At 39.7% G+C, this 20128-nt stretch overlaps 1 protein-coding gene across 2 annotated transcripts in view; it reads left to right on the top strand.

Moving 5' to 3' along the window:
* Positions 1-676: 676 nt before the first annotated feature.
* Positions 677-20128, top strand: part of SHQ1 (SHQ1, H/ACA ribonucleoprotein assembly factor) — a 104367-nt gene continuing 84915 nt past the window's right edge. Inside the window, exons 1-5 of one of the 2 annotated variants that reach the window (XM_027522592.1) lie at positions 677-945; positions 5042-5106; positions 7919-8041; positions 9294-9454; positions 15687-15799. In XM_027522592.1, the coding sequence (XP_027378393.1) occupies positions 803-945; positions 5042-5106; positions 7919-8041; positions 9294-9454; positions 15687-15799 (605 nt within the window). In that variant the 5' untranslated portion in view covers positions 677-802. The remainder of the gene's footprint in view (positions 946-5041; positions 5107-7918; positions 8042-9293; positions 9455-15686; positions 15800-20128) is intronic. The other variant, XM_027522593.1, reaches the window with a different exon arrangement.

Below are 20128 nucleotides of genomic sequence, written 5' to 3'. Positions count from 1 at the left end.
AAATTCTGTTCAATTAAGGAGTTAGGAAAAGGAGAAAAGTGGCAGAAACGGACAGAGGGAGAGAGGCATGGAGGGAAAGAGGAGGAGATAGAAATCGGTAGAGAATGAAGGAGAGGGAGAAAGGGGAGTTACTGACAAGGCAAGTGAGAACTAAGGAAAACCACAGTAACGGTGTTTCTGTGGTTTCTGCGGTGACGGCTCCAACACACCGAGCCTCGACAACTTGCCGGGAACCTTGTTAGAGCTTAACATGCACAAATGCATGCTATCCTCACACCGTTTCTACGAGGCTAGGTTTCTAACCTTATTTTATAGAAGAGATATCTGAAGCATAGAGAGGTTCTGTAACTTTCTCAAAGTCGTAATTCTGGGTATTGGAAAGAAAGAATTTAAACGCAGGTTTCACTGCCTGCAAAGCCAATGCTGTTAAAATCATCTCTTCTGCTGCTGCTGCTGCTAAGTCGCTTCAGTCGTGTCCGACTCATAACCCTCAAAGAAGCTTAGTGGCTCTGAGGTGGATTCTTGCCCGGGTTCTTGCAAGTTATGCCCTGGGTTCAATTTCTGCGCACAAAGCCTCACTCCTCCGGTCCCTTCTCTAGCTCCAAGCGCACAGCGTCCCGTCTTCATGGAAACCGGCGCGAGGCGGGATTTCCTCTTGCACGCACGCGCACTTCCGCCTAGAGCCGGAAGCACCGTGTCTAACAGCGGGTACCAGCGCGTGGGTACTTCTTGGAGAGTTTCAGTGGCAGGCCCGCGGCGGCTGCGAGAGTGGTCGACTTGGGCGCCCGAGTTCGGCGTGGTGATGCTGACTCCGGCGTTCGATCTTAGCCAGGACCCCGACTTCTTGACTGTTGCCATCCGCGTGCCTTACGCCCGAGTCTCTGAGTTCGATGTCTATTTCGAGGGAGTCGATTTCAAATTCTACGCCAAGCCGTACTTTCTCAGGCGAGTTCCGGGTGTTTGGCTCTGGGAAGAGTATGTTTTGGGGATTCATTTATTCATTCATTAGATAACTGCTTATCGAGGGAGGACTTCTCGGCATCGCGACTGCCTTTTTCCGAGGTACCAGCAGCAGGTGCCGAGGAAGCGAACTCTTTCGGGCTTGCGCTCTGAATGCTGCAGAAGCTTATTGTTTCTTATATCTTCTTACATCCCCGCCTGGAAGAGATTCCGGAGCCACTTTAGAACGCAGAGTTTGGGACCATAATCGCCTTTCCTGTTTTTGTCCTGTCGCCCTAGTTCTTGTCCCTTTTCCTGTTTCCTTTTCGCTCTGCGTTAGTCCTCCTTGTCCTGAGACAGCTCACGCTGCCTTCCCTACTAACCTGTCGGTTTGACTTTTTCAGTCCACGTCGTGTTCGCCGACCTCCTGGCTGACGCTTTCTCTTCCTTGAAATTTTCGCCTTTCTTGGTCCGGCTGATGCCATAGTCTCCTTCACCTCTTCGTTGTTTGGTTCTTCTCTAATATTACCCCTTCATTGTCGTTGTCATCCCGCAAGCCTCAGGGAGGGACCTTCAGCTCTTGTTTGCATTTTTCTCCCTGCAGAACCGTAACATCAGTGGTAACAGCTGACCTCTTCTCCCCCTCGTGTGGTGGGGCAAGCAGTGCGTTTAAGTGAAGGATTAAGTGCTTGTGTGCATTATCTCATTTGACCTGGATAGCGATTCTTGGAGATCAGTTCAGTTCAGTTCAGTCGCTCAGTCGTGTCCGACTCTTTGCGATCCCATTGAATCGCAGCACGCTAGGCCTCTGTCCATCACCAACGCCCGGAGTTCGCTCAAACTTATGTCCATCGAGTCGGTGATGCCATCCAGCCATCTCATCCTCTGTCGTCCCCTTCTCCTCCTGCCCCCAATCCCTCCCAGCATCAGAGTTTTTTCCAATGAGTCAACTCTTGGCATGAGGTGGCCAAAGTATTGGAGTTTCAACTTTAGCATCAGTCCTTCCAATGAACACCCAGGACTGATCTCCTTTAGAATGGACTGGTTGGATCTTGCAGTTCAAGGGACTCTCAAGAGTCTTCTCCAACACCACAGTTCAAAAGCATCAATTCTTCGGCTCTCAGCTTTCTTCACAGTCCAACTCTCACATCCATACATGACCACAGGAAAAACCATAGCCTTGACTAGACGGACCTTTGTTGGCAAAGTAATGTCTCTGCTTTTGAATATGCTATCTAGGTTGGTCATAACTTTCCTTCCAAGGAGTAAGCGTCTTTTAATTTCATGGCTGCAGTCACCATCTGCAGTGATTTTGGAGACCCCAAAAATAAAGTCTGCTGTTTCCCCATCTATTTCCCATGAAGTGATGGGACCAGATGCCATGATCTTAGTTTTTGACTTCCCTGGTGGTCCAGTGGTTAAGAATCCTCAGAGATAGGCATCATTATTTAGAAAACATTTTAGAAGACACTGCCATATTATTCTTTCTCAACATTGTCAGTACTTTCTTTTCTCCTTTCTACCGAGTGAAAATCCAATCCCCTCATCTTTCTCATTCAAGTGTAGTTCCAGCCTACCCTTCCTGCCCAAGTACATTTCCAGTGCAGACATTCTTCTTGAGTTAAGCTATTAAGTACTTGGCCTGAACCTGTTCTGCTCAGGTATTCCTTTGGCCTTAACTTAATCTACCTACTTGAATATGTTGTATAAAAGAGTGTCTGGATTTATACAAATTGACCAGGGAAAGCCTGTTTGAAGAGGTGATATTAAAGCCAAAACATGAAGAATGGGAAGAAGATGATGATGTTAGCAAACATTTATTGACATTTTACTCCTAGTTAGTGCTTTATGTGACTCACTTGATTTTAGGACAGTCTTACAAAGTAGGTTTTGTTATATACTCATGTTGCAGATAAGGGCTCAGAGAAAAGATCTTAAATGAGATAGGATGATAAAATTAAGTAATGTGAAGGAGTTTATACAGTACTTTTTATACAAATTTATCCATTCCTTGAGTAGCAGAGGCTTGGGTGTTGGGTACATATGGGTGTCAGCACACTTATAGTTCTGTGACTTTTGGCAAGTTATTCAGTCTCAGTAAGTTTTCTAGTCTGTTAAGTGGGACTAATATTAGTGATTTAAAGAGCTGATGTGAGGTTTGAGATAATGCATGTATAATCCTTATTACTGTGCCTGATAATTACATATTCAATAAATGGTAGGTATTATTATTTATTAAGGGAGCATATTGTTGCAATTATCTGCTGCCAATAACCAATCAAACCTGTGTAAAATAACAATTCTTTAACTCCCTCTGTTGATTTTTATGCCTTAGGAGTTTGGTAAGAGCTTGGCTGAACTGTTCTGGCTTAAGGTCTTTAGTCATGCATGGCTGGACCTGGGACAGGAAGGGCTAAAGCAGCTGGGGACTTACAGGGTAGGTGAAGGAGAGAATCTCTTTTCATGTGGTCTCAGGACCTCCCTGTGTGGTCTCACTTGTGATTCCTGCAGGGAGTTACATCCCTACCATGACAGCTGAAATTTTTGAGTAAATATTTCCGGGAGCAAGGCAGAATCCATATCATCTTTTATAACCTAACCTCAGAAATCACAGTGTCACTTCTGCTATAATGCTTTGTTTCAGGTAAAACAATTCTAGAAGCCCACTCAGTTTTAAGGGGAGGGGACATAGATTGCATTATTGGGAGGAATGATGTGAGATAGGTCATCTTTGGAAATGCAGTTTGCTACAGTATACCAGAGATGAATAAAACCTCACCCCTCTCCTTGAGAAACTGAGTGTATAGCAGGGAAGGCAGATTTGTTAGCAAATACTGTTTCGCCATCATGCATTAAGAATTTAACTCTGTACTTACAAAGAGCTTAGAAGGGAGATGATAATAATAGTTTACATTTTCCGAACGCTTGCCTAATGTACTAGCCACTAAGCTTTTTGTATTATCCTTTCTTTCTCACAGTAACCCTCAGATAGATTCTATTATTTTTCACATTTTATAAATGATGAATATGAACTTTGAAGTTAATTAACTTGTGGTACAAAGAAAGTTACAGAGCTAGTAAATGGCACAACTTGGAATTAAGTCCACAAATGGACTTAATTTAGACTCTGAAGGTAAAGTTCATATTTGTATCCATTGTATAACAAATTTATTCATACCTGAATTTTTATGCTAGGTTTAGAAGGGATTTTTGTTTCAAAAATGTGTTATAGCTTCAGGAAACATTACGATCAAAGGTAAGTAGGGGTAAAGCCCTGTACCTTTTGGGGTCTGCTAAGATGGATGATGATGATCATGATGATGGTGTTAGAATAGGGAACAAGAAGGAGGGGGGTGTGGGAGGAAAGTAGGTTCATATTTTTAAGTTTGGAGTGGAATGGATCTGGCCTCATATATAGTATGGGTGAATTTAAATTGTCTACCCAATATCAAGCAGTCATGGAAGCTTTCATTGTAGAGAAGTGACAGATTTCTGTTTTAGAAAAATTCTTTTGGGGCCTCAGTTAGAGCATTGATTGACCCAGAGTAAAACTGGGAACAGGGAAATCAGTTCATGTCCTTTAGCAGGAAAGAGGGGGAAATCCCTATACAGTAATAATGAGATTTACAAAAAAAACACTTTTGCTTTCTGCCTTCTTTTTAAAAAAGTAGTGATTTACCCAATATAAACAATTGGTTTTGTTGGTTCTTTATTCTTTCTCATTTTTTTTTGTTTCTTTTCTTTTTGGAAGCCAATTAGTATACTTTTATTGAGCCCATCCTGTGTCAGTCATCAGGTATATAAATAACTCATATTAGGAAGGGAAAGTACTATAAGAGTAGTGATAGCTAGTATTTATTGTGGCTTTTCTTTTTTAAGTGTTTTATCAGTGACTAGTGCCTATTCAAACAGAAAAATGAGTCATCTCTGATTCCTCTTTTCTTAGCTAGGGAAGAAATATAAGTTATTTAGTTTATAAAATTTAAATGCTGAGGAATATCTTTTTAAATGGTTGCTAGATTTCAGTGCTTGATGCTTACTATCATGCTTCATGATGCTTTGTAATTTAAGGACTTCATGAGACCTTTTGTTACATCTGCAGGTTAACCCTTCCTGGAAGAATTGTAGAAAATGGAAATGAGCAGGGATCCTATGATGCAGATAAAGGTATTGCCCTTAGAATTTTCTGTTAGCTTTTTTTCTTTGAATTCTTCATGTTGGTGTAGCTCCGTAATAATCTCATGTTATGGTGACCTTTAGGTGAATGGCGAGTGCAGTCTGTCCCTGTCCCTCTTTATTGTTTCTTAATGTCCAGTGCCTGTTATTCATGGATTTCTTAACAGTTACAGTTTCCCCAGTCCTTTAAATTATACTTCACATTGTTCTTTAAAGTTTAATTAGTTAAATACTCTGGCTCTGTTTTCTGAAAGTTTTATTTCCTACTTCTCCCTACATTTAGTAAGTGTTTAAAAATTAAAGTTAGATTGTGGGAAGTGACTGATTAGAAAAGAAGTGGATGATTTTTGTAAGCTGTGAGTCAAATGTTTCTAAGACAGTTTTTTTTAGAATTTTAAAAATTTATTTTTTGTTTAAGCATAATTGATTTACAGTGTGGTTAGTTTCAGGTATACAGCAAAGTGATTCAGATATATATATATTCTTTTTTTCCATTACTATTTTCAATCTTAAAATATAATTATGTGTAGGTGAGAGAGAAACTGTCCATATTGGACTTTTAAAGACTGATTGAATTTTCTTCTCTTCATTGATAAGCCCTTCATTTCAGCTTATCTTGAAACCATTTATTTTCCTTCTGTAGAAGTCACTGGATTTTCCTTTATCAGTGAATCTGGAATAAGAATACCTTGTGTACTGTTGTGTGATTTATTCAGTGAATATTGACCTCAATGAGCTAGGGTAATGGAGGAAAGATGGAATGAAAGAGTTAAATGACAAAGTTCTAACCCATAACACAGTATAACTGATGTGATGAAGTACAATGAAACTGCCTTTCTAGGTATTAAATCCACTTTTAATTGCAGATAAGGTGCATACTGAAGCACAGTTATTAAATCTTGAAAGTAAATGGGGGTTTAGGAAGGTTAAATATGTGGAAATATTTGGATTTAGTTGTGTTTGATATATTAGAATATGGCTAAGTGCACTGAAAGAGGTAGTTCAGTTCAGTTCAGTCGCTCAGTCGTGTCCGACTCTTTGTGACCCCATGAATCACAGCACGCCAGGCCTCCCTGTCCATCACCAACTCCCGGAGTTCACTCAGACTCACGTCCGTTTTAAAATGTAAGAGTAGTGAATAATGTAATCTATTCATAGAGGAACCTAGATGAAGGTGATAAACCCTGTCAAGGGAAAAAAAGAAGTACATAGATGGAATTTGGGCTTGTATTAGACAGGCTTTAGGGATATATCTCTTGAGATATCAAAGAACTTTATCAAGCCATCATTGCCTTATTTAAGATTTTGTGTATATTTGAAATGGCTGCTATTCTTCATTGGATTCAGTTCAGTTCAGTTGCTCAGTCATGTCCGACTCTTTGTGACCCCATGGACTGCAGCACACCAGGCCTCCCTGTCCATCACCAACTCCCGGAGTTTACTCAAACCCATGTCCGTTGAGTCAGTGATGCCATCCAACCATCTCATCCTCTGTCCCCTTCTCCTCCCACCTTCAATCTTTCCCAGCATCAGGGTCTTTTCAAATGAGTCATTTCTTCGCATCGAGTGGCCAAAGTATTGGAGTTTCAGCTTCAGCATCAGTCCTTCCAATGAATATTCAGGACCGATTTCCTTTAGGATGGACTGGTTGAATCTCCTTGCAGTCCAAGGGACTCTCAAGAGTCGTCTCCAACACCACAGTTCAAAAGCATCAGTACTTCAGTACTCAGCTTTCTTTATAGTCCAACTCTCACATCCATACATGACTACTGGAAAAACCATAGCTTTGACTAGATGGACCTTTGTCAGCAAAGTAATGTCTCTGCTTTTTAATATGCTGTCTAGGTTGGTCATAACTTTTCTTCCAAGGAGTAAGCGCCTTTTAATTTCATGGCTTCAGTCACCATCTGCAGTGATTTTGGAGCCCCCCAAAATAAAGTCTGTCACTGTTTTCACTGTTTCCCTATCGATTTCCCATGAAGTGATGGGACCAGATGCCATGATCTTCGTTTTCTGAATGTTGAGCTTTAAGCCAACTTTTTCACTCTCCTCTTTCACTTTCATCAAGAGGTTCTTTAGTTCTTCTTCGCTTTCTGCCATAAGGGTGGTGTCATCTACATATCTGAGGTTATTGATATTTCTCCTGGCAATCTTGATTCCAGCTTGTGCTTCTTCCAGCCCAGCATTTCTGATGATGTGCTCTACATATAAGTTAAATAAGCAGAGTGACAGTATACAGCCTTGAGATACTTCTTTCCCTATTTGGAACCAGTCTCTTGTTCCATGTCCAGTTCTAACTGTTGCTTCCTGACCTGCATATAGGTTTCTCAAGAGGCAGGTCAGGTGGTCTGGTATTCCTATCTCTTTAAGAATTTTCCACAGTTTGTTGTTCTTCATTGGACTAGATATCTTGATTTCACTGCCTCCCCCACTCCCCCAGGCTAGAAATAAATCTTATGAGTAGCTACAGTTGAATCTAAGCTATTGCCTTCTCAGGCCATTGTGTTTTTGACCTGAACTTTTAATGTTATCAGTAGGTGAATGTGATATTGGGTAAGATTTAAGCATTTGCAGCTTTAACAGATTAATTTCTCATAGAGAGGACAGCTGAATCAGTGGTTCTGAAAAACCTCATTTGAACCTTTTCCTATCTTGATTTTTATTTACTAACTATGTAATAAGGGCATAATTTTGGAGCTCTATGAAATAAAATGATAATTCTGAGATGTCTGTTTCTTAGGTATGTTTGTGAAGTGTTTGAGTATTTTAATTTAGCTCAACATAGAACCCATTTATCTTTAAGGAATTTTTACCATTCGGTTGCCCAAAGAAACTCCTGGCCAACATTTTGAAGGGCTGAACATGTTAACTGCTCTGCTGGCACCAAGAAAATCCAGGACTGCAAAACCACTTGTGGAAGAGATAGGTATGTTTATTGCAGTTGGGAGGAAATGCAGGTAAGTGAATATTTGGAATGCTGTGTGTTTCTCGGGGAAAAGGGATATAGCACATAGGAAATAGGAGAAAATACTTCAGATGACAAGATGAGGAGATCATGTCACACCATATGAAAATAGTTCATTTGTTGACATTTAATTTAAGACATAAAGAACTCTGTTAAACCAGTAGGTCAGTCATTTTTTGGGACCAATTGAGGCAGCATCTATGTGTTTGGCAAAATATTGGCCTCTTGAGCTAAAACCAGAAGCCTACAATTCAGTGTAAGCAGAAAGCAAACACCACCCAGGTCAAAGAAGTAGAACATCTCCCATGTCCTGGAATCTTACCCTGGTTATTTCTCACTCCTGACTCTCCAAGGTAACCACCACCTTCAGTGTTGCCTGTTTTTGAATTGGATCAATATATATATATAATCCATTCGGAGAAGGCAATGGCACCCCACTCCAGTACTCTTGCCTGGAAAATCCCATGGACAGAGGAGCCTGGTAGGCTGCAGTCCATGGGGTCGCTAGGAGTCGGACACGACTGAGCGACTTCACTTTCACTTTCCTGTGTTGGAGAAGGAAATGGCAACCCACTCCAGTGTTCTTGCCTGGAGAATCCCAGGGACGGGGGAGCCTGGTGGGCTGCCGTCTATGGGGTCGCACAGAGTCGGACATGACTGAAGTGACTTAGCAGCAGCAGCAGTAGCATATATAATCCATTACAGTAAATGATCTTTGTTGTCTAGCTTCTTTCACTTAACATTTTTGTGAGATTTATCCATGTATAGCTGAGGTCCGTTTGTTTTTATCATGTTATTGTTTATATATCCTACCATTGATGGAACTTTGGCTTGGTTCCTTTTTTTTTTTTGTCTAATAAGAATAGTGAGGTAAGGGCTGGGCAAAATAGGTGAATGGGATTAAGACATACAAACTTCCAGTTTTATAAGGAAACCACGGGGATGTAATATACAGCATAGGGAATCAGGTCAATAGTATTGTAATTACTTTATATGGGGACAGATGGTGGTCATTTTGTAATGTTTGCCAGTATCAAATTATTATGTAGTACACCCAGAATGGACCTAGTATGATACATTAACATGTTTCAAAAAAAAAAAAGAGAATAGCAGGAGTATTCTTTTGGGGTACATGGGCAGACGCTTTTTCCCTATACTTTTTCTTCCCCAAGGAAATGTAGTGCTTTAATGAACTAGTACTTTACATATTTAGGTGCTTCTGAGGTTTCTGAGGGAGGAGTGGAAGATGACGATGATGAGTTTGATTGGGAAATTGAACAGTCCCCCTATGAAGAGGTACCAGAAAGTGCCTTGAACCCAAACTGCCGCTACGGGTTTGGAAACTTGCGCTCAGGAGTGTTTCAGCGGTTGCAGGTATGATTTTCTAAAAGACCTTGGTATATACCAAGGGTTTGACCATTTGCATAGTTTAATTTCAGTTCTGCTCATACCTGGAGGTTTTCTTATGAAGATAGTAGGAGATGTTGTATTTAGAGCGCAAACCACAACTGCTCGAACGTGATCGTTACACAGTCACTCCCTTCTGTGTCACTGTCTGTGTAGCCCGGTCTCATTGTGCTTACACATGAAAGATGTCCTGGTACTTTCTTTTTTCTCCACTTCAGTTGTTGTTTTAGACATGAAGTTTCCAAAATACAGAACAGAACCCCTCTCTCCTCATACTTCCTGAAAAGCTTTATGTTTTATACTTCTAAAAAATGAAAATTCTTTATTTGTGGCATGATGTCTCTTCTGTTTTATATGTAAATGAAGCAGAATATTCCTGATGAGAAGGGGTTTCCATCTTTTGATCAAATTGTTTAGTGTTTAGTGTACTGTAGGCACTTTTCTGTATTTACTCTTTGTGGGGTTTGAATGGAATCTTTTGTTAAAATCTGCTGTTTGGTCAGTTAGGCTAAAAAAGGAATGACATCACTCTCTTCCTCAGACAATGTGGGAAATTCTATTTCATGAATAAAATGGAGATTTTTGGTTATTTTCTACTTTAGTTGTATTATAGCAGGCAATATAGTTGATGTCTTACTTTAAAATTTTTTAATTTATTATTGAACTTTTTGGTCTAGTTTTACTTTTTTTTTAAATAGAATGTCACATAATTGGAACCATGCAACATGTAAACATGTAGCCTTTTCAGATTGGCTTCTTTTTTAGTAATATGTGTCAGTTTCCTTCATGTCTTTTCATGACTTGATAGCTCATTTCTTTTTTTTTTCTTTTCTGTTTCCTCTGACTGGAATAGAGCCCCAGCCCTTAGCAGTAAAATTGCAGAGCCCTAACCACTGGACTGCCAGGGAGTCCCCTTAATTTTTTTCAAATGAAAGAAACATGTGATGAACAGTTTTTTAACTTCATTCCTTCTGGGTAGAGGATGTTAAACCTGCTTGGTATGTGGTTTATTATAGTAAGACATATTTGAGTCTGCTAAGGAAAGGTAAAGGATCTGTGTTTTGGTCCTACTTGTACCTCTGTTTAAATTTGGAATTCAGGCCAGTTATTTGACCACAAATAAATTTTGTCTCCTCTTTGTAAAACAGCAATAAATTTGCTCACCTACTTTATAAGGCTGTTTAGAAAATTTACAGAGATGCTACATTTGAAAACTCCTGAGAAAAAAAAGATTAGCATGCTAGAAAGACTTCTGCCCTTAAGAAATTTAAAATGCTCTCAAAACTTCTTAAAAGAAACAAAATTGGGATTTACTTAAGAGCAAATAATACTGATGAGATACTTCATTCAAATGCCTTGTATGTTTTTCTGCCGAGTTATGGTTTCTCCATATTCTCTCTCCCTAACCGAATTTCCTGGTTATCTCTCAGGTAGTAAGAATAGAATCAGTTTTTTTCTACAGCAGAAACTACAGTAAATGGACCTCAGTTGTTTGGCAGAGAGTAGTCTGTGGTTAATCTTTTGGAGATTACCTGTCTAAAGCTATAAATGAACGAGAGAAGACTCCTGCAGGCTAAGGACAGATTGTACGTTCAGTCTGAAAGTGCTTGTTGATGCCAAGGAACTTGGTTTCTTCATTACTGCCACTGTGGAGGGAAGATCCTCTCGAGGGGTTTCTGCCACGTTGCTGAGAAGATGCAGGACTGCCATGATGTGAGCCCAGGCCAAGTCCTTGGGAGGTCAGAAATTCTTGTATGTGTTGAAAATGTTCACTAAGTTAGTAGTTTAGGTTAAGAGAAAAGTTATTAATCAATATTCTTTTTATCTTTGAATGTCTTGTCTAATGCCCTGAATCTCTAGATTCCTGTCTCCCAGCTTAAAAAAACATGAGCGAATCATCCTCACATTTTTGGAGCCCTCCTGTAGCTCTTCCTGACTGCATCCCTCTGAACCTTGTTATTATAAACAATTTGAATGCCTGTTGTCTTCAACAGATGGAAAAACAAAATGCATTTGAGAAAATTCTAAAGGATAATGTAAATAGCAATACTGTTAACAGTGTAGGTATATAACCCCACGTGTACAATGTAGGGATCACAAAAAGTTCTGAAACTAGAAGTTTTTTATATTGAGTTTGATGACATGACCTGATCAGAGCTGATATGTGAGTTTTTCAATAATTAAAAAAAAAAATTCCCACTTAGTGTACATATTCAAAGATTTTGCAGTAGAAATAGCAATGAATTTAAATAGGGTGTGCTGCCCCAGACTTCTTAGAGGGGATTAAGTAACACATGGATTGTATGTGCACCATTACTTTTCTACACTCTTTTAAGAGTGAATCCTGAAGCTCAGCCCTCCCTGGGGAACTTGGGTAGACCGTGGACCTCAGTGACAGCTAGTGGACAGTATCTGGACCTCCAGTGACAGCTAGCAGCTGGTATGTGTATCCCTGAGAGGCACTGGGCTGGGCTCCACGTCACCATTCTGTTGTGGCCTCATCGCTATTGTATATGCACATTCTACCACTGGATGAACCAATATGTAGTCTTTATAGAATATTGTGTTTTCTTATATGGATTAAATGTGAGGTTTGTGGTGTCCTTCATGACAGTTTGGAAATGTCAGAACTTTTGAAAATCATGTGTGAATCAAGATGCCAGTAATTAAAGGATGCTGTCTTCGGGGTATTAAGGTACATGTGTTTTATGTGATCGTGCCACAGAAATCTTTCATAACTGGTATTACTTGCAGAGTTCAATTGCATTTATAACTGTTCTGTTTGTGACATTCATGTCATGCAAACTGAACAATCATGTAAGATTAGCGTGTAAGACCTTTTTTTATGGATTGTAAAAAAAAATTCTTTTTATTTTTAGAAATTTTATTATTTTAAAATTTTTAAAATTGCAGTATAGTTGATTTATGATACTGTGTTAGTTTCAGGTGTACAGCAAAGTGATTCAATTATACATGCATACATACATATATGTGTGTATATATGTGTATATTTCAGATACTTTCCCCTTATAGGTTATTAGAAAATGTTGACTATAATTCCCTATGCTATACAGTAGGTCCTTGTTGATTATCTGTGTTTTACATGTGGTAGTGTGTATATGTCAGTACCAAACTCTTAGTTTATCTCCACCCCACGTCATCCACAAGACCTTTTTCTACTAGTAAACGAGCTAGAGGAAACTGAGACCATTATTGCATAAATAAGAACTTTGAGAACATATTTTCTATTTTAAATGATGTGTTTAAGAAACCACCATTTACAGTTCCTCTGGTTCTGCCTTTGGATGAGACAATATCCATAAAGTTTTGTTGACTCATATTTTATTAACATTTTTACAGTCTCTTCCCACCCACCCTCCATTAAATGAAATACAGCTTCATTTTTCTCTGATGATAAAAGCAATATATATTCATTATAAAGATACAATATAAGAAAGAAAGTAAAACATCATCCATAATTCCAGTACCCAGTTATCTTCTCTGAATTGAATTATTTAACCCTTTATTGGGGGACAGTGTATAGTCTTTCATGTTTATTTCCCACCAGCCATTTACACAGGGTTTGCTTATGACTTCTGTATTTTATGCTAATACTGAGAAGGAAATAAAATTATTTTTGCTGAAACAAATTCTCTGTCACCACCCTGCCCCCATACACATGTGTGCATGCTCACCCACACTCTTTCCTTTCTGAAATTTCTGCCAGCCACAGGGTGCCTTTGGAAAACTGCCCTGGCAGTTCCAAGTCAGGGCTTCTAACCAGGCTTCTGGCGTCAGTGGCTGCCAGCAGCAACAATCCTGGAGTCTCTGGACTCCCACCCAGCAGGCTCCCGGGACCACTGCTGCCAGCAGCCGCAGGATGCTGGCCTGCCGGCCCTTTCCTTCTCTCAGCTACACTGGGGACCTGAAGCTGTTGTTTCCAGAGACCTACTGGCCTGATGGGCACACATTTCTTCATTTTCTCTCTGGAGAGTCTCTGCCTTCACTCTGCTGAAACTCATATTAGCCTTGTTTAGATCCCACATGACCTTTTCTTGGCGCTGCCCATCTTTAAATGGCTCTCCCAGTGCTGACCTTAGCAGTACTTTCACAACAAAAGAAAAACAAGAATCATTTTCACCCTGTTGTAGCGTGTCATTTCTCATCCTCTTCACTTCCTTTCTCTTGTTTGACAGATGCCTTAGATTTCACTGCTCCAAGCTAACTTCACTTTTTAGTTTGTTCCGTTTCACACTCCCCGCCCCCCACCATGCTGCCCAAGGCCTGCCTCGCTGCCCCTCCTGTCTCTGTGGTTGAGGAGGTGATGTCAGGCAGGTGAGGAAGCAGAGGAGAGAGAAAGAGTCCAGGTTGTCCTGCTCAGGGAAGAGATATGTCTGACAAATTAAACCAGAACTCTAAAAATGTTTTCCCCTGGAAGCCTTGCTGCACGCTTGTAAACTCTGTATTGCGAGTGCTCTATTTCCAGTTTATTTTGAATTGAGTAAATTTGTGGGCTGCCCAGAGAATCTAACTATGATATATAATCATGTATCTTTAGGAAAATTCATTCTGAGCCTCCGAAAAGTAAATTGTAAAAGAACTCTTGGAATGTAGATTTTTCCAAGTTTGGGGATCTGTTTTTTCCCCAGAATGTTTGTGCTCTGAAGTATTCAGATATTCTGGATGTGACTTCCAAAAATGAAAGAGCCCCTGGGCCCCTTCATTTCACTAGGATGTGCTTACATTAAATGTTGGTGATGTTTTGTTGTTCAGTCGCCGGGTTGTGTACAACTCTGTGACCCCATGGACTGCAGCAGGCCAGACTTCCTCGTCCTTTATTGTCTTCCGGAGTGTGCTCAGATTTCACATCTGTTGAGTCAGTGATACTATCTAACCATCTCATCCTCTGCCACCCTTTTCTTCTTTTGCCTTCAGTCTTGCCCAGCTTCAGGGGTTTTTCCAATGAGTTGACTCTTCACATCAGGTGGCCAGGCGCTCAGCCTTCTTTATGGTCCAGCTCTCACATCTGTACATGACTACTGGAAAAACCATAGCTGATGTTACTTTAGCTCAATGGATTGTGGTAGGGCTGAGAGGCTTTTTTTGAGGGTTTTTTTTTTTTATTGCAGGAATTCTGATGGTGTGGAGAGTTCTATATCTTAGTCTCTCCCTGGAAGATTCCATATAGCTGGTTTCATTGTAGTGATTTTGCTGTGCCACAGCTGTTGACTTTAAGCCTGGGCATCAGTCACCAACCATTCTATTTACAAGTCTGTTTTAACAGTTTGCCTTCAACCCTCTACCAAGTTATTTCCCTTGATTTCTTTTCAACTAATAGTCTTCAAGCTGCTTCCAGTTTGGTTACTTATCGCTTGCAGTTGGTGGTGGGAATGGGGAGATTGAAGAAAGAAAAAAGAGCTTTAGAAATATTTTGTATTGTACAAGTTTTCTTCCCTTCATAATTCTAGTCAAAAGAAAAAAGACTGTATGGATTGTAGGTGGTTTACTAATACAGGTGTTTTTTGTAGAGTTGGACTTAGGAAATGTGGTAATGTTGAATATTACTTTGGATTAGATTTTTAAATTTTCAAGTGGAAATTATGTCTATTAAAATTGTCCTTAAAAATTCTTGTTAGGGATGAAAAGGGGCAAGGAAATAAGGACAGATCCCAAAGTTGGCTTGGTCTTGGGGGATTGACTAAAAAGACTGCATTTCTCTTCAAGGGGAGTATTTACAGGGACATGAAAATTATCTAAGTTTTGGTTTGCTGACATGGCACCCCTGGCAGCAGCAGCTCCATCTTGGGTCTAGAAATTTATTTCAACTTGCCCTTTTATAATTTTTAAATCTCTGGGAGTAAATGGGGGAATAAATGGAGAATTAGATGTTCCTGTTTGCTTGGAGAGGTTTATTCTGTTCTGGTTTTCATGTTAAACTTTTATAGCTTTAATCCATGTTAATCAGTTTGTTTGTTGTAAGGATTAAATGAAATAATTGATGTGAAAGCTTCTAACAGGGCCTGGCAAATAGTAGATGTTTAACAAACATTTGCTGGATTTGAATTTAAATGTCACAGGTGGTATAATGACTTATCGATCTATTAGATTCTTCTTGTGTTTGGGCATTTTGTACAAAATTAGATATCTCATGGCTCAAATAGGAGACAGCAATTATTCTTTCTTTCCTGGGTGTTCTTAGGATGAATTGAGTGATGTTATCGATATTAAGGATCCAGATTTCACCTCTGCTGCTGAACGAAGGCAGAAACGCCTGGCTGCTGAGCTGGCCAAGTTTGATCCTGATCATTATCTGTAAGTATTGAGTTTTATTTTTTAAGGTTTAAATAATTTACTTGAAATTGAGTATTTAAAAAAATTTTGAGTGCGTTCTTGACCATGTTGGACATGTGCTTTTTGGACTCCAGAAATGAGTGATAGCTCACAATCTTAATTGACATTTAAATTAACCTACAGCTGTTATACCTCGGTGATCTTTGTAAGGTGCTACTTTTCATTACCTCATTTTAGCACACCACAGAAATCTTTTAAGGTACTTCTTTGAGTTTTTTGTTCTCCAGGCTTTAAAATAGAACACTGCATTCCTGAGAATACATACCATTCTTTTGAGAAGACTCTGTTGTGATTAATGGTATATATGAATAAAAACACATTTCAGTTTCTTTAAGAATTTGAATCTACATGTACTGCATTTCTTGGCTGATCTAGGGGTGGGTTTTCCCAACACTTTTATCCACTAGCACCTGTAATCAAGGATCCATTTCAAATTAATAAATAACTTTATTGGGATAGGACATAAATACAGTCTAATTTTAAGTTTTGCTTTATTTCCCATCTGCATCAGTTGTATCTTGAGCTATCATGTGTCTCTGTCCGGCTTATATTTGTTGAAGGAACAAAACTAAGGGGTAGGTAAATAATCACTTGCCTTGGAAAGATTGTGGTGTGTCTCATTGATCACGAATAGCAGCACTTCTTGCAAGGAAGTGATTGTCCCCAGGCGTCTGTGAGTATTTGATAGCTTTCTTAGGATGTCAGTAGTGTTTTGGAGAAGGCAATGGCAACCCACTCCAGTACTCTTGCCTGGAAAATCCCATGGACGGAGGAGCCTGGTGGGCTGCAGTCCATGGGGTTTCGAAGAGTCAGACATGACTAAGCGACTTCACTTTCACTTTTCACTTACCTGCATTGGAGAAGGCAATGGCAACCCACTCCAGTGTTCTTGCCTGGAGAATCCCTGGGACGGGGAGCCTGGTGGGCTGCCGTCTATGGGGTTGCGAAGAGTCAGACATGACTAAGCGACTTCACTTTCACTTTTCACTTACCTGCATTGGAGAAGGAAATGGCAACCCACTCCAGTGTTCTTGCCTGGAGAATCCCTGGGACGGGGAGCCTGGTGGGCTGCCGTCTATGGGGTCGCACAGAGTTGGATACGACTGAAGTGACTTAGCAGCAGCAGCAGCAGTGTTTTGATATAGACCTCAGGTAATATTCTCCCCATACTCTGGGCCGGCAGTTTCTACTGTTACGTATGCAGCTATTCCCTTGTACAGTGCTCTCAGCTTATTGAGTTCTCTTGTGTGATTATTTCAGTTTTCACAGCAGTGAGGAAGAGGGGGTTAAGGGACTCACCCAAGGTCACACCACTGCTAAGTGACTCATCTGGGACTTGAAAAGAGTCTTTCCATTTATCATTTTGTATTTCCTTTTCATGTACACTATTTCAGTTTAACTGCTGTTGCTCTTGTGATTAACATTCTATCTCCTGTGACTCAGTGGGAGACTAATTGGAGTGGCAGAAATATATCTTGTGATGTGCAAATGGGTTGAGTGATATGTGACGATGAATGGTGGAACCCTTCAACATCCTCAGGGAAGCTGTGTAAGAGTAGGGTGGGTTATATTTTGGAGGACATCTGAGAGATTCAACTCCATTTACATTGCCATTTCTAATTACCTTTATCTCTCCAATTGTGATTTTAAATGTCCACTGAAGAATAATTTGAAGAAACCCATTTAAAATCATGCTGAATATTTAAATTGGAAATTTCATTGTCAGCAAATTTCCTGGGCAAGCATGAAAACAGATTGAGCTTTACAAGACAGAAATTTTGAGTGGGAGGGAGCTTAATTAGCAGAACTGCCTATCTCTTCTCTTCTAAAACTTGAAGAATAGTGATATGGCCTGAGAGAGTTAGGAAATTGGAATTTATAGTTAGCAGTGTGATATTAGAAGCAGCCCTTATTTTTCTCTATCTTCTGTGTCTTTATCCAGAAGCACATTTTCTTTAATAGTATGCATGAAATGTTTTTTGTATTACTCCAGGAAGGGTTCTTTTTACATGAGCGGTTTAAATTCAGCTTCAGGCAAGTTGGAGGCTGAGAGTCAGGAGGTAAAGATTCTTTGTGACTTTTCTGGTAGGAATGGTGGTGGTGGTATAGTCACTAAGTCGTGTCTGACTCTTTGTGACTCCTTGGACTATAGCTGGCCAGGCTCCTCTGTCCATGAGATTCTCCAGGCAAGAATACTGGAGTGGGTTGCCATTTCCTTCTCCAGAGGATCTTCCTGACCCAGGAATCAAACCAACATCTCTTGCATTGCAGGCAGACTCTTCGACTGAGCTATAACGGGAGCTGGTAGGAATAAGACCAGTTATTTGTCATTTTTGTTTTACTCTTTATTTATATTAGCTGACTGACTCGCCCAAATGTGTTGAATTAAATGAAGTGCAAGTAAAATTCTTTTAAATTTTCAGTTAAAAATCACTGCTTATTTTGTCATTCTTAATGGTTAATACAGTGGAAGAAAAGGTTTATTTTAAATTCTTACCTACTATGAAGACAATACACTGCATGTATTGTATTAAAATTTATATGTATATAATGTGATATGCATGTGTAATACATAGTAGATTTTACATTAGCATAATACATGGTGTTTTCAAGTTGTTTGACTTGCCCTCACAAGTCATGATGTCTCTTCATGTTGTCAGGTTTTTCAGTAGCTTGCTGCTGCTATTGGTGCTGCTAAGTCGCTTCAGTCATGTCCGACTCTGTGCGACCCCATAGACAGCAGCCCACCAGGCTCCCCCGTACCTGGAATTATCCAGGCAAGAACACTGGAGTGGGTTGCCATTTCCTTCTCCAATGCATGAACGTGAAAAGTGAAAGTGAAGCCGTTCAGTCGTGTCCGACTCTTAGTGACCCCATGGACTGCAGCCCACCAGGCTCCTCTGTCCATGGGACTTTTCAGGCAAGAGTACTGGAGTGGGGTGCCATTGCCTTCTCCATTTCAGTAGCTTAAGGAAAACTAATTTAAATTTTACCCTAAGGCAGAACACCGTGAAGTAAATTGACTATATACAAAAATTTATACATTCCAAAGGCACATGTAAATGACTTCAGGTTATTATTGTTTTAAAAATCCTTTCTTGTAAAATCTGGGTACCAGTGTGTGATATTTTCCCCCATAAGTTTTGCATCCCAGCAGAATGCTGAGCATGTAAAGTTGATCCATTATACTTTTTGATTATCCATTTCTTGCCATTTTAAATTTATTTTGGTATTATTTTCACAGTAAAGTATGTTGAAGGAATTTTGAAACATTCGTTAATAGTCCTTCCTTTTTTGCTTATTATAATTTCCATATTTCTCTAGCTGAGCCTGGTTTTTGTTTTTTTTTCCTTCCCAGGCAAGTTTTTTTTTTTAATTGTTGGTATATATTTTACTTTAACCAGTTCATAAAGTCTCACTTATTCTCTTATTAAAGAAAATAAAAGAATTTAGTTAACATTCAAAATAACGAGATAAGAAAAGGGACAACAATGATTATATAGCATTTGAAGTGCCTTTTTTGGGACTGAGAGAAGACCTTTTGTTTATTTATTTATTTTTAAAAATTGAGGTGTAGTTGATTTACAATATTATATTAGTTTCAAGTGTACAACATAGTGATTCACAATTTTTATAGATTATACTTCGTTTAAAGTTATTATATAACCTATATATATATTAAGTTATTATATATATATATGTATATATATACACTGTATATATAAAGTTATTATATAACCTAGATAGCATATTCAAAAGCAGAGACATTACTTTGCCAACAAAGGTCCGTCTAGTCAAGGCTATGGTTTTTCCTGTGGTCATGTATGGATGTGAAATTTGGACTGTGAAGAAAGCTGAGAGCCGAAGAATTGATGCTTTTGAACTGTGGTGTTGGAGAAGACTCTTGAGAGTCCCTTGGACTGCAAGGAGATCCAACCAATCCATTCTGAAGGAGATCAGCCCTGGGATTTCTTTGGAAGGAATGATGCTAAAGCTGAAACTCCAGTACCTTGGCCACCTCATGCGAAGAGTTGACTCATTGGAAAAGACTCTGATGCTGGGAGGGATTAGGGGCAGGAGGAGAAGGGGACGACAGAGGATGAGATGGCTGGATGGCATCACTGACTTGATGGACGTGAGTCTGAGTGAACTCCAGGAGAGGGTGATGGACAGGGAGGCCTGGTGTGCTGCGATTCATGGGGTTGAAAAGAGTCGGACACGACTGAGCGACTGAACTGAACTGAAAGTTATTATAAAATATTGACTCTATCCCCTGTACTGTACAATATG

Source organism: Bos indicus x Bos taurus, chromosome 22 (assembly GCF_003369695.1).
Source record: "Bos indicus x Bos taurus breed Angus x Brahman F1 hybrid chromosome 22, Bos_hybrid_MaternalHap_v2.0, whole genome shotgun sequence".
Classification (NCBI taxonomy): Eukaryota; Metazoa; Chordata; class Mammalia; order Artiodactyla; family Bovidae; genus Bos; species Bos indicus x Bos taurus.
Note: the sequence above shows the minus strand (reverse complement) of the source record. Positions and strands in the feature narration are given on the sequence as shown.